Raw genomic sequence first — 12,404 nt, forward strand, 5'->3', positions numbered from 1 at the left:
GATAATGCACTATTCATGCCTTATTCACATTCTGATAATACACTATTCACGTCTTATTCACATTCTGATAATACACTATTCACGTCTTATTCACATTCTGATAATACACTATTCACGTCTTATTCACATTCTGATAATACACTATTCATGCCTTATTCACATTCTGATAATGCACTATTCACATTCTGATAATACACTATTCACGCCTTATTCACATTCTGATAATACACTATTCACGCCTTATTCACATTCTGATAATACACTATTCACGCCTTATTCACATTCTGATAATACACTATTCACGCCTTATTCACATTCTGATAATACACTATTCACGCCTTATTCACATTCTGATAATGCACTATTCACATTCTGATAATACACTATTCACGTCTTCACTTTCTGTTAATGCACTATTCAGGCCGTATTCATGCTGCAATCGTTAATTCCATAGTCATGCCTTACTGGACTGTGATTCCCTGTTCACATGCTTTTCTCTACTAGATAATCACTGTTCTTTTGTTCCGCTCCCTCCCTCTCGTTAGGACCTGCGAGCGTTGGCGTTGATGTTGTCCATACACACCCCCCAGGCGCTGGACCCAGCTCTGGGTCCGGCCCTGCAGGAGTTGCTGTCCAAGTGTAGCGCCTGTGTGCAGCAACGCAGCGTTCTCGAACAGGAGGCCAAGGACCGCAAGGCCAAAGGTACGACACACACTCATGCATACAGTGTACTGTCACAAACATGAAACATTTAAACGCTTTGATGGTAGTCAAGTGTGGTGTCCCTTTCAGCCTGTTGTCACATAATAGTGTAAGCAGATAACGGGGTTGGACTCTGTATCATTTAAACTCGTTGGGAAATGTTGAATTGAAGTTGAATATGCTAATGATGGTAGTACCTGTATACAGATGTGAAGGTTAATCACCAGAATTTATTTTCTCTCAGTGGAGGAAGAGGGCGCCACCCCAGTGAAGCGCCGGCGGATGAGTAGTGACGACGGCCCCGGGGAGGGCACCAGCGCCGGCACCAGCACCGGGGGTGTGACCGTTTCCGGACCCACCTGCGCCCCCTCCACCTCCTCCCTCCCCCCATGTGTCGAGCTGAAGCCGGAGCACCAGGAGGCACTGACTCCCACCAGCACCTCGGACACAGAGACGAGAGACTCCTCGTCCCTCATTGACCCGGGAACCGAGCACGACCCGCCCTCACCGGATCCTACCGCTGCCACCAGTTGCAGCCAACCCCCAGGGGACGCCTCCCCCAAGGAGGAGAAGATGGAGGCTTCCTCTTCCTCGTCGTCCTCATCATCATCCTCTTCCTCCCTCCCGGAGACGGGAGAGTTGTCGTATGGCGGCAGCGGACAGGGAGGGGAGGAGCCGCAGTCGTCTCAGACTCAGCAGGCAGCCATGGCAGGAGCAGAGGAGCAAGAGCGGAGGGAAGCAACGGCTGCAATGGATGAGACAAAGGAGGAGAGGGAGACGGGCTCTAAGACTTGCGGAGGCTCGGCCACCCTGGCCTCGGAGGACCTGGCCTTCCCATCTGCCCTGGGGCTAGCAGGAGAGGGGTCAGAGGTCCCAGGGTGCAGTAGCCACGCCCCCTCGCAGGCTCTGACAAACTCGGCCCCGCCTCCAGACACGCTGGAAATGCTCTACAGGACAGTGGAGGCCACTATCGCCGTGGTTATAAAACTATCTGGGAAAGGGCCCTGCTCCGCCTCCTCGTGACATCACCATTATTGCTGTCAGCACCATGAGCCCTTTTAATATCTTTTTGTCTGTTATTCCTTTTCTCTAAATGAATTATGCTCTTTCATTTAACACTTTTCTTTCCCTGTTTTCATTCTTTTGTTTGTCGTTTCCCTTTTCTGTGTGTGTTGCGTTGGCCTCTGCTGATGTGCTTCTATCGATTGGCTCTTGTGCTCCGGTATGTCACGTGATCTCTCCTCTCCGGCTTCAATGACAGAAGAAGGCGCTAGACGGCATGCTCCCAAATGACTATAAACATGCACAGCCGCCGATCCATTGGACGAAAAAGATGGTTATAAAAAGACTATAGCACATTTTTTCTAAGGGCAAAAATGTTTTTATTTCTACTGATTTCAGTTATTTTTGAAGTGATTTATTTGTTTGAGGTTGCTGTAACGGGGAAAGGTTTACAGGAATTTTAGTCTCTTCTGTATGCAATTTAATTTGATTGCATTTTTACTCTGTATAAAATGGTGTCCTCTGTGCCAGTTTTGTACTTTATGAAAGAGGCAAAGGTCCCTTGCTTTTTTTCCGTGGTTAATATCCAAACTAAGTTTACCTGTACATTAAAAAAGAACCACAAGAAACTTGATTCTGTAAAGAATCTTCTCTAGTTGTTGCCTGGCGGTGTATATGAAAACGATATATATAAAACTTTATATATATATATATAATGGTGCTTTATTTGACACGATATCTGTGGGTGAAATAAAGCAGACTTGGTGTGACAGTTGGAGCTTTATTTTATTTACTGAAAATACATTCCATATTGTCCTTCTTGCTTCTGGTTTTATTTCTTTTTTTTATTTCTTTCAATATAGGATAAATTAATACATTGTAATATGAATAATTATTAACTGAAAACTACAATGAGCTATGATCTGTTTTTCTATGTAACATCCTGGAGTAAATCAGATTGATTTAGCAATGTGATTAACTTATTGTTTTAAGGATCCCCAATTCAGCCTTTTATTATTTTTTATTTAACCTTTATTTAATTAGGCAAGTCAGTTAAGACGAAATTCTTATTTAAGATGACGGCCTAGGAACAGTGGGTTTAACTGCCTTGTTCAGGGGAAGAAGGACAGATATTTACCTTGTCAGCTTGGGGATTCGATCTAGTAACCTTTCGGTTACTGTCCCAACGCTCTAATCACTCGGCTACCTGCCGCCCCAAGCCTTCACCACGGTCGTAAGGTTTACTAGAATGTTTCCAGACATATTATTCCACTATGCTTTACACTGCTGTGAAGAACCACAATCATTTTAATTGAACCTTGTCTTTATCAAATCAAATGTATCCCATTTAGATGGAGTATGTTTTCAAGAGAAACCTGGTCCTTAGACTGCAGCAGTTTTGAGAAAGGTATTTGGGGAGACTGCGACACAAAATGGCCGCTATTATTAGCTCTGCTCTTGTTTTGTTTTTTTACTCTGTCTGGATTTACTTTACACCTTAACAATCTGTCTGACTGGGTCATATGTTGTGATGGTGCACACCCCAATGCTAGATCAGTGTTTTGAAACAGATAGTCTTGAAACTGTCCCTTGAGGAGATGACATGTGGTTACTTTGTTTCCCAATCCTGGTCTTGAGAGACCAGTGTGTGCGTGTGTGATGGTATTTTATCATGACCATCCTCTGTTTAAATGTGTGTTGATTTGTTACAGGGTACTGAAGACCAGTTTACACAGGGACCCTTCAGGCAGGTGTGTAACTTGCGGCACAACGGGTCAATTTGAACCCCCCAATAATATGCCATGTTTAGTTTGATTTCCCACTGTAAAGCGCCAAGCACCTACAGGCTTTCTGGCTTTGCACCACAGAATCAGTTCCTCATTTTATGTTTTATGATCATATCTCCCCACTGCCAAATATGCTTTTGGCTGCGCCCGGTCCAAGGGAGGTTGGCCCATGATAAGCGCAGAAATGCGCACAATGCAGTATAGGCTACACTCGAATGTTACAAAATGCAATTGGCGGGAGCCGTTCTAAAAAAGCGCACCGAATGTCAGTGGTTTTATGTGACCGAGATGAGCATTTAGAAAGAGGGGAGATCTAAAGATGCAACAGCTAGCTTGGGTTGCTAATATAACTAGGATTGTCTTGGGCTGCTGGACTACGAATTAAAGTTGATAGAAACCTGCTAGAAATGCTGGTTTCCGTGGCATAAGGAACTGTTTATAAAATCATTCCCTCAATATTTTATGGTCTGATTTTTGCTAGGCTACTTCGGAACAAGGTAAGACCTCAAAATGACATACAACTTCCAGGTTTTAAACAATTACGTTTATGGTTAAATTGTTTTAAAATGCTGATTGCCTCCGTTAAGATTTCACGGTGGTTGATGTTGTAGTGCGCAACAGGCACTGGCCTGTCTCGCAGCTCTTGTGACCATTTTGTTCTGAACGAACCGTGCCTTGAGTATGTCAACAGTTAAGTATCTTACATTATATTTGTCAAACATGACTGCCTTTTAAGCCTATTTATGTAATTAAAAGTTTGTCTATATTTTCTGACGCCTCCATTTCAGCGTCAGTGTGGACAAATCACCTAGGCTGTACTTTGAGATGTTGGCTAACTATATACATCCACCACGAGCCGCCAGAACCGCTTCAATGCGTCCAGGCATACAGTGCAATTGGAATTTTGAATAGATTTTTTTTTTAAATTTAAATTTTATTTCGATCTTGTCTGATCGCTGCACTCCCCAACGGGCTCGGCGAAGACCGAGTCATGCGTCCTCCAAAACATGACCCGCCAAGCCGCGCTTCTTAACACCCGCTCGCTTAACCCGGAAGCCAGCCGCACCAATATGTTGGAGGAAACACCGTTCAACTGACGACCGACTACAGCTTGCATGCGACCGGTCCTCCCCAAGGAATCGCTAGAGTGCGATGAGCCAAGTAAAATTCCCTCCACTGCGATGCAGTGTCTTAGACCACTGCGCCACTCAGGAGCCCGTTACAATCTTATTCTAAAATGGATTAAAATTAAATCCTCTTCATTCTACACACAATACCGATAATGACAAAACACATTTTGTTTGGGGGGGGGTTTAAAAAATAATAAACATTATATTCAGTATTCAGACCCTTTGCTATGAGACTCGAAATTAAGCTCAGGTGCGTCCTGTTTCCATTGACCATCCTTGATGTTTCTACAACTTGATTGGTCCACCTGGGGTAAATGCATGATTTGGAAAGGCACACAAATCAAATAATTTTATTGGTCACGTACACATATTTAGCATTGTTTTTGCCTTAGTAGAAAAATGCTTGTGTTCCAAGCTCTAACGGTACAGCAGTATCTTAACAATTCACAACAGTACACACATCTAAAAGTAAAATAATGGAATTAAGAAATATCTAAATATTAGATTGAGCAATGTTGTAGTGGCATTGACAGTAGTAGTGGCATACAGTAGAATAGAATACAGTATATACATATGAGATGAGTAAAGCACTATGTACTGTTGGCATTATTTAAACATTATAGTGACTAGTGTTCCATTATTAAAGTGGCCAATGATTCCAAGTCTATGTACAGTTGAAGTCAGAAGTTTACATGCACTTAGGTTGGAGTCATTAAAACTCGTTTTTTAACTACTCCACAAATTTCTTGTTAACAAACTATAGTTCTGGCAAGTCAGTTAGGACATCTACTTTGCATGACACAAGTAATTTTTCCAACAATTGTTTACAGACAGATTATTTCACTTATAATTCACTGTATCACAATTCCAGTGAGTCAGAAGTTTACATACACTATGTTGACTGCTTTTAGAAGCTGCTGACAGGCTAATTGACATCATTTGAGTCAATTGGAGGTGTACCTGTCGATGCATTTCAAGGTCTACCTTCAAATTTAGTGCCTTTTTGCTTGACATCATGGGAAAATCAAAAGAAATCAGCCAAGACCTCAAAAAAAATTCTAGACCCCCACAGGTCTGGTTGATCTTTGGGAGCATTTTCCAAATGCCTGAAGGTACCATGTTCATCTGTACAAACAATAGTACGCAAGTATAAATGCCATGGCACCATGCAGCCGTCATACCGCTCAGGAAGGAGATGCATTCTTTCTCCTAGAGATTAATGTACTTTGGTGCGAAAAGTGCAAATCAATCCCAGAACAGCAAAGGACCTTGTGAAGATGCTGGAGGACACAGGTGCAGAATTATATTTTTCCACAGTAAAACGAATCCTATATTGACATAACATGAAAGGCCGGTAAGCAAGGAAGAAGCCAATGCTACAAAACCACCATAAAAAAGCCAGACTACGGTTTGCTACTGCACATGAAGACAAAGATTGTACTTTTTGGAGAAATGTCCTCTGGTCTGACAAAACAAAAATAGAACTGTTTGGCCATAATGACCATTGTTATGTTTGGAGAAAAAGGGGGAGGCTTGCAAGTCGAAGAACACCATCCCAACCGTGAAGCACAGGGGTGGCAGGATCATGTTGTGGGGGTGCTTTGCTGCAGGAGGGACTGGTGCACTTCACAAAATAGATGGCATCATGAGGTAGAAAAGTTATGTGGATATATTGAAGCAACATCTCAAGACATCAGTAAGGAAGTTAAGCTTGGTCGCAAATGTGTCTTCCAAATGGACAATGACTCCAAGCATACTTCCAATTTTGGCAAAATGGCAAAGTCAAGGTATTGGAGTGACCATCACAAAGCCCTGATCTCAATCCTATAGAACATTTGTGGGCAGAACTTAAAAAGTGTGTGCAAGCAAGGAGGCCTACAAACCTGACTCAGTTACACCAGCTCTGTCAGGAGGAATGGGCCAAAATTCACCCAACTTATTGTGGAAGGCTACCCGGAATGTTTGACCCAAGTTAACAATTGAAAGTCCATGCTACCAAATACTAATTGAGTGTATGTAAACTTCTGACCTGCTGGGGATGTGTTGAAAGAAATAAAGTATTCTCTACTATTATTCTGACTTTTCACATTCTTAAAATAAAGTGGTGATCCTAATTGACCTAAAACGGGGAATTTTTACTATGTTTAAATGTCAGGAATTGTGAAACTGAGTTTAAATGTATTTGGCTAAGGTGTATGTAAACCGACTTCAACTGCACCTTAATAGAAAATGACTTAAGTGAAAGTCACCCAGTAAAATACTACTTGAATAAAAGTATTTGGTTTACCATTTTAGTATCAACATTGAATTGCTAAAATCAAAAGTAAAAGTATAAATAATTTCAAACTTTCAAACTGCTCAAAAAAATAAAGGGAACACTAAAATAACACATCCTAGATCTGAATGAATTAAATATTCTTATTAAAGACTTTTTTCTTTACATAGTTGAATGTGCTGACAACATAATCACACAAAAAGTATCAATGGAAATCAAATTTATCAACCCATGGAGGTCTAGATTTGGCGTGACACTCAAAATTAAAGTGGAAAACCACTCTACAGGCTGATCCAACTTTGATGTAATGTCCTTAACAAGTCAAAATTAGGCTCGGTAGTGTGTGTGTGTGTGTGTGTGTGTGTGCGGCCTCCACGTGCCTGTATGACCTCCCTACAACGCCTGGGCATGCTCCTGATGAGGTGGCGGATGGTCTCCTGAGGGATCTCCTCCCAGACCTGGACTAAAGCATCCGCCAACTCCTGGACAGTCTGTGGTGCAACGTGGCGTTGGTGGATGGAGCGAGACATGATGTCCCAGATGTGCTCAATTGGATTCAGGTCTGGGGAACGGGTGGGCCAGTCCATAGCATCAATGCCTTCCTCTTGCAGGAACTGTTGACACACTCCAGCCACATGAAGTCTAGCATTGTCTTGCATTAGGAGGAACCCAGGGCCAACCGCACCAGCATATGGTCTCACAAGGGGTCTGAAGATCTCATCTCGGTACCTAATGGCAGTCAGGCTACCTCTGGCGAGCACATGGAGGGCTGTGCGGCCCCCCAAAGAAATGCAACCCCACACCATGACTAACCCACCGCCAAACCGGTCATGCTGGAGGATGTTGCAGGCAGCAGAACGTTCTCCACGGCGTCTCCAGACTGTCACGTGCTCCGTGTGAACCTGCTTTCATCTGTGAAGAGCACAGGGCGCCAGTGGCGAATTTGCCCATCTTGCTGTTCTCTGGCAAATGCCAAACGTCCTGCACGGTGTTGGGCTGTAAGCACAACCCCCACCCGTGGACGTCGGGCCCTCATACCACCCTCATGGAGTCTGTTTCTGACCATTTGAGCAGACACATGCACATTTGTGGCCTGCTGGAGGTCATTTTACATGGCTCTGGCAGTGCTCCTCCTGCTCCTCCTTGCACAAAGGCGGAGGTAGCGGTCCTGCTGCTGGGTTGTTGCCCTCCTACGGCCTCCTCCACGTCTCCTGATGTACTGGCCTGTCTCCTGGTAGCGCCTCCATGCTCTGGACACTACGCTGACAGACACAGCAAACCTTCTTGCCACAGCTCGCATTGATGTGCCATCCTGGATGAGCTGCACTACCTGAGCCACTTGTGTGGGTTATAGACTCAGTCTCGTGCTACCACTAGAGTGAAAGCACCGCCAGCATTCAAAAGTGACCAAAACATCAGCCAGGAAGCATAGGAACTGAGAAGTGGTCTGTGGTCGCCACCTGCCGAACCACTCCTTTTATTGGGGGTGTCTTGCTAATTGCCTATAATTTCCACCTGTTGTCTATTCCATTTGCACAATCAGTGTTGCTTCCTAAGTGGACAGTTTGATTTCACAGAAGTGTGATTGACTTGGAGTTACATTGTGTTGTTTAAGTGTTCCCTTTATTTTTTTGAGCAATGTATTAAGCAAATGAAAGGCACAATTGTTTTCTTATTTATGGAAAGCCAGGGGCACAATCCAACACTCAACACAAATGCTGTGTTTGTAAATTATGTCTTAGTGAGACTGCCAGATCAGAGGCAGTAGGGATGACAAGGGATGTTCTTTTAAGTGTATGAATTGGACCATTTTCCTTTCCTGCTAAGCATTACAAATGTAACTAGTTATTTTGGTGTCATGGAAAATGTATGGAGTTAAAAGTACGTTATTGTCTTTAGGAATGTAGAGGTTAAAGTTGTTCAAAATATATATATAGGAAAGTACAGATAATTTAAAAAATGGCTTAATTAAAAAATACTTAAGTACTTTACACCACTGCTGTTGTTGGCATATCAAAACAAAAATAAACAAGGTATTTTATTTTGGGGTGGTTCATCTTCAGTTTGCGACAGTTGAAATTGCACTTCAGGAGGATTCTGATTTTTTTTAAAGTTAGTCTTGAGACCTGGATAACTACAGTACCAGTCAAAAGTTTGGGGACACCTCATTCAAAGGTTTTTATTTTATTTGGACTATTTTATACATTGTAGAATGATAGGGAAGACATCAACACCATAATAATACATGGAATCATGTAGTAACCAAAAAAGTGTTAAACAAATCAAAATATTTTATATTTGAGATTCTTCAAAGTAGCCACCCTTTGCCTTGATGACAACTTTGCACACTTGGCATTCTCTCAACCAGCTTCATGATGTAGCCACCTGGAATGCGTTTCAATTAAGATGTGCCTTGTTAACTTGTGGAATTTCTTTCCTTCTTAATGCATTTGAGCCAATCTGTTGTGTTGTGACAAGGTAGGGGTGGTATACAGAAGATAGCTCTATTTGGTAAAAGACAAAGTCCATATTATGGCAAGAACAGCTCAAAAAAGAATAGAGAAACGACAGTCCATCATTACTTTAAGACATGAAGGTCAGTCAATCCGGAAGTTTCTTCAAGTGTAGTCTCAAAAACCATCAAACGCTATGATGAAACTGGCTCTCATGAGGATCGCCACAGGAAAGGAAGACCCAGAGTTACCTCTGCTGCAGAGGACAAGTTCATTAGAGTTAACTGCACCTCAGATTGCAGCCCAAATAAATGCTTCACAGAGTTCAAGTAACCGACACATCTCAACATCAACTGTTCAGAGGAAGGCCTGATACACACAGTCTCATTGTCAAATTGCTGCAAAGAAACCACTAAAGGACACCAATGGTCCAAGAAACATGAGCAATGGACATTAGACCGGTGGAAATCTGTCATTTGATCTGAGTCCAAATTTGAGATTTCAGGCCTTCATGGTCTAATTGCTGCAAGGAAACCACTACTAAAGGCCAAGAAACACAAGCAATGGACATTAGACCGGTGGAAATCTGTCCATTTGTCCAAATGTGAGATTTTTGGTTCCAACCGCCGTGTCTTTGTGAGATGCAGAGTAGGTGAACGGATGATCTCCGCATGTGTGGTTCCTATCGTGGAGCATGGAGGAGGAGGTGTGATGGTGTGGGGGTGCTTTCCTGGTGACACTGTCTGATTTGTTTAAAATTCAAGGTGCACTTAACCAGCATGGCTAACACAGCATTCTGCAGCGATACGCCATCCCACCTGGTTTGCGCCTAGTGGGACTATCATTTGTTTTTCAACAGGACAATGACCCAACACACCTCCAGGCTGTGTAAGGGCTATTTGATCAAGCGGGAGAATGAAGTGTTGCATCAAATGACCTGGCCTCCATAATCACCGGACCTCAAACCAATTGAGATGGTTTGGGATGAGTGGGACCGCGGAGTGAAGGAAAGGCAGTCAACAAGTGCTCAGCATATGTGGGAACTCCTTCAAGACTGTTGGAAAAGCATTCCAGGTGAAGCTGGTTGAGCGAATGCGCAAAGCTGTCATCAAGGCGAAGGGTGGTAACTTTGAGGAATCAAAAATATAAAGTATACGCTGGGAGTGGGGAAGCAAGTACAGGGAGGGCATTTAATAAATAAATTAACATAGAACAAAACATGAGTGGCGTACAGACATGGGACACAGGAACAGAGTCAATAACGCCTAGGGAAATAACCAAAGGGAGGGACATATATAGGGAAAGTAATCAGGCAGGTGATTGAGTCCAGGTGAGTCTGAGGCGCTGACGCCGTAATGATAGTGACAGGTGTGCCGTAATAATGAGCAGCCTGACGACCTCAAGCGCTGGAAAGGGAGTATACGTGACAATATGAAATTTATTTAGATTTTTTTTAGTTACAACATGATTCTATGTGTTATTTCATAGTTTTGATGTCTTCACTATTATTATACTATGTAGAAAAGTCAAAATGAAGAAAAACCCTTGAATGAGTAGGTGTGGCAACTTTTGACTGGTACTGTATATGCTGTGTAAACTACAACCAGTTAGCAGGTTTCCTAGTTCCAACTAGCACGTGAATTCGGCAATATGCATGAGCGCTCCAATGTATAAATGTTTTTAAATTTTAAAATGAGTAAAAACGAATGAACATTTCATAATGTATTCCTATATTGTTGTGTAACTAGGGAACTATTGGTGATGAGATGTGTAATTGTTGTAACGCTAGCTAGCACAATATCAGGCTCCTCCCCTTTTCTACTGCAGTTTCAGATGAGCAGCATTCAGTGAGTCCATGTTCACCCTAGTGAACAAGTAGCCAGTGCCCTAAATGGAGGTGCCAATGCCAAAGAGGAGAAAAGTGAAGGGTTTAAAGATGGCCAATAGAGAGAGAGCAAGAGCACCGTTCATGTTAAGGCAGGGAGAGGACAAACAGGTCATTGGGTGAGCATTTCAGTTTGTGTAACCATGTAAGAACATTCTGGACAGATTGCGTCGACTTGTAAATTAATTGGGTATAAGTAGTAGAGGTCGACTGATTTTTCAACGCCGATACCGATTGTTGGAGGACCAAAAAAGCCCCGGTTTTTATTTTATTTGTAATAATGACAATTACAACAATACTGAATGAACACTTATTTTAACTTAATATAATACATCAACAAAATCAATTTAGCCTCAAATAAATAATGAAACGTTCAATTTGGTTTAAATAATACAAAAACAAAGTGTTGGAGAAGAAAGTAAAAGTGCAATATTTGCCATGTAAGAAAGCTAACGTTTAAGTTCCTTAATCAGAACATGAGAACATATGAAAGCTGGTGGTTCCTTTTAACATGAGTCTTCAATATTCCCAGGCAAGAAGTTTTAGGTTGTAGTTATTATAGGAATTATAGGACTATTTCTCTCTTATACCATTTGTATTTCATTAACCTTTGACTATTGGATTTTCTTATAGGCACTTTAGTATTGCCAGTGTAACAGTATGGCTCCCGTCCCTCTCCTCGTTCCTCCCTGGGCTCGAACCAGAAACACAACGACAACAGCCACCCTCGAAGCAGCGTTACCCATGCAAAGCAAGGGGAACAACCACTCCAAGGCTCAGAGCGAGCAAGTGACGTTTGAAACGCTATTAGCGCGCGCTAACTAGCTAGCCATTTCACTTTGGTTACACCAGCCTAATCTCGGGAGTTGATAGGCTTGAAGTCATAAACAGCGCAATGCTTGACGCACAACGAAGAGCTGCTGGCGAAACGCACAAAAGTGCTGTTTGAATGAATGTTTACATTTACTTCTGCCTACCACCGCCCAGTCAGATACTTAGATACTTGTATGCTCAGTCGGATTATACGCGAGATAATATCTAGTAATATCATCAACCATGTGTAGTTAACTAGTGGTTATGATTGTTTTTTATAAGATAAGTTTAATGCTAGCTAGCAACTTACCTTGGCTTACTGCATTTGCGTAACAGGCAGTCTCCTTGTGGAGTGCA

The 12,404-nt window shown here is 42.5% G+C and overlaps 1 protein-coding gene across 1 annotated transcript in view; it reads left to right on the plus strand.

Annotated features, from left to right (window-relative positions):
• Positions 1-4,259, plus strand: part of LOC139370506 (ubiquitin carboxyl-terminal hydrolase 34-like) — a 66,379-nt gene extending 62,120 nt beyond the window's left edge. The window contains exons 77-78 of the mRNA XM_071110027.1: positions 546-702; positions 947-4,259. Coding sequence (XP_070966128.1) covers positions 546-702; positions 947-1,725 — 936 coding nt within the window. The 3' untranslated portion in view covers positions 1,726-4,259. The remainder of the gene's footprint in view (positions 1-545; positions 703-946) is intronic.
• The last annotated feature ends 8,145 nt before the right edge of the window (positions 4,260-12,404 follow it).

This window comes from Oncorhynchus clarkii, chromosome 17 (genome assembly GCF_045791955.1).
Source record: "Oncorhynchus clarkii lewisi isolate Uvic-CL-2024 chromosome 17, UVic_Ocla_1.0, whole genome shotgun sequence".
Taxonomy (NCBI): Eukaryota; Metazoa; Chordata; class Actinopteri; order Salmoniformes; family Salmonidae; genus Oncorhynchus; species Oncorhynchus clarkii.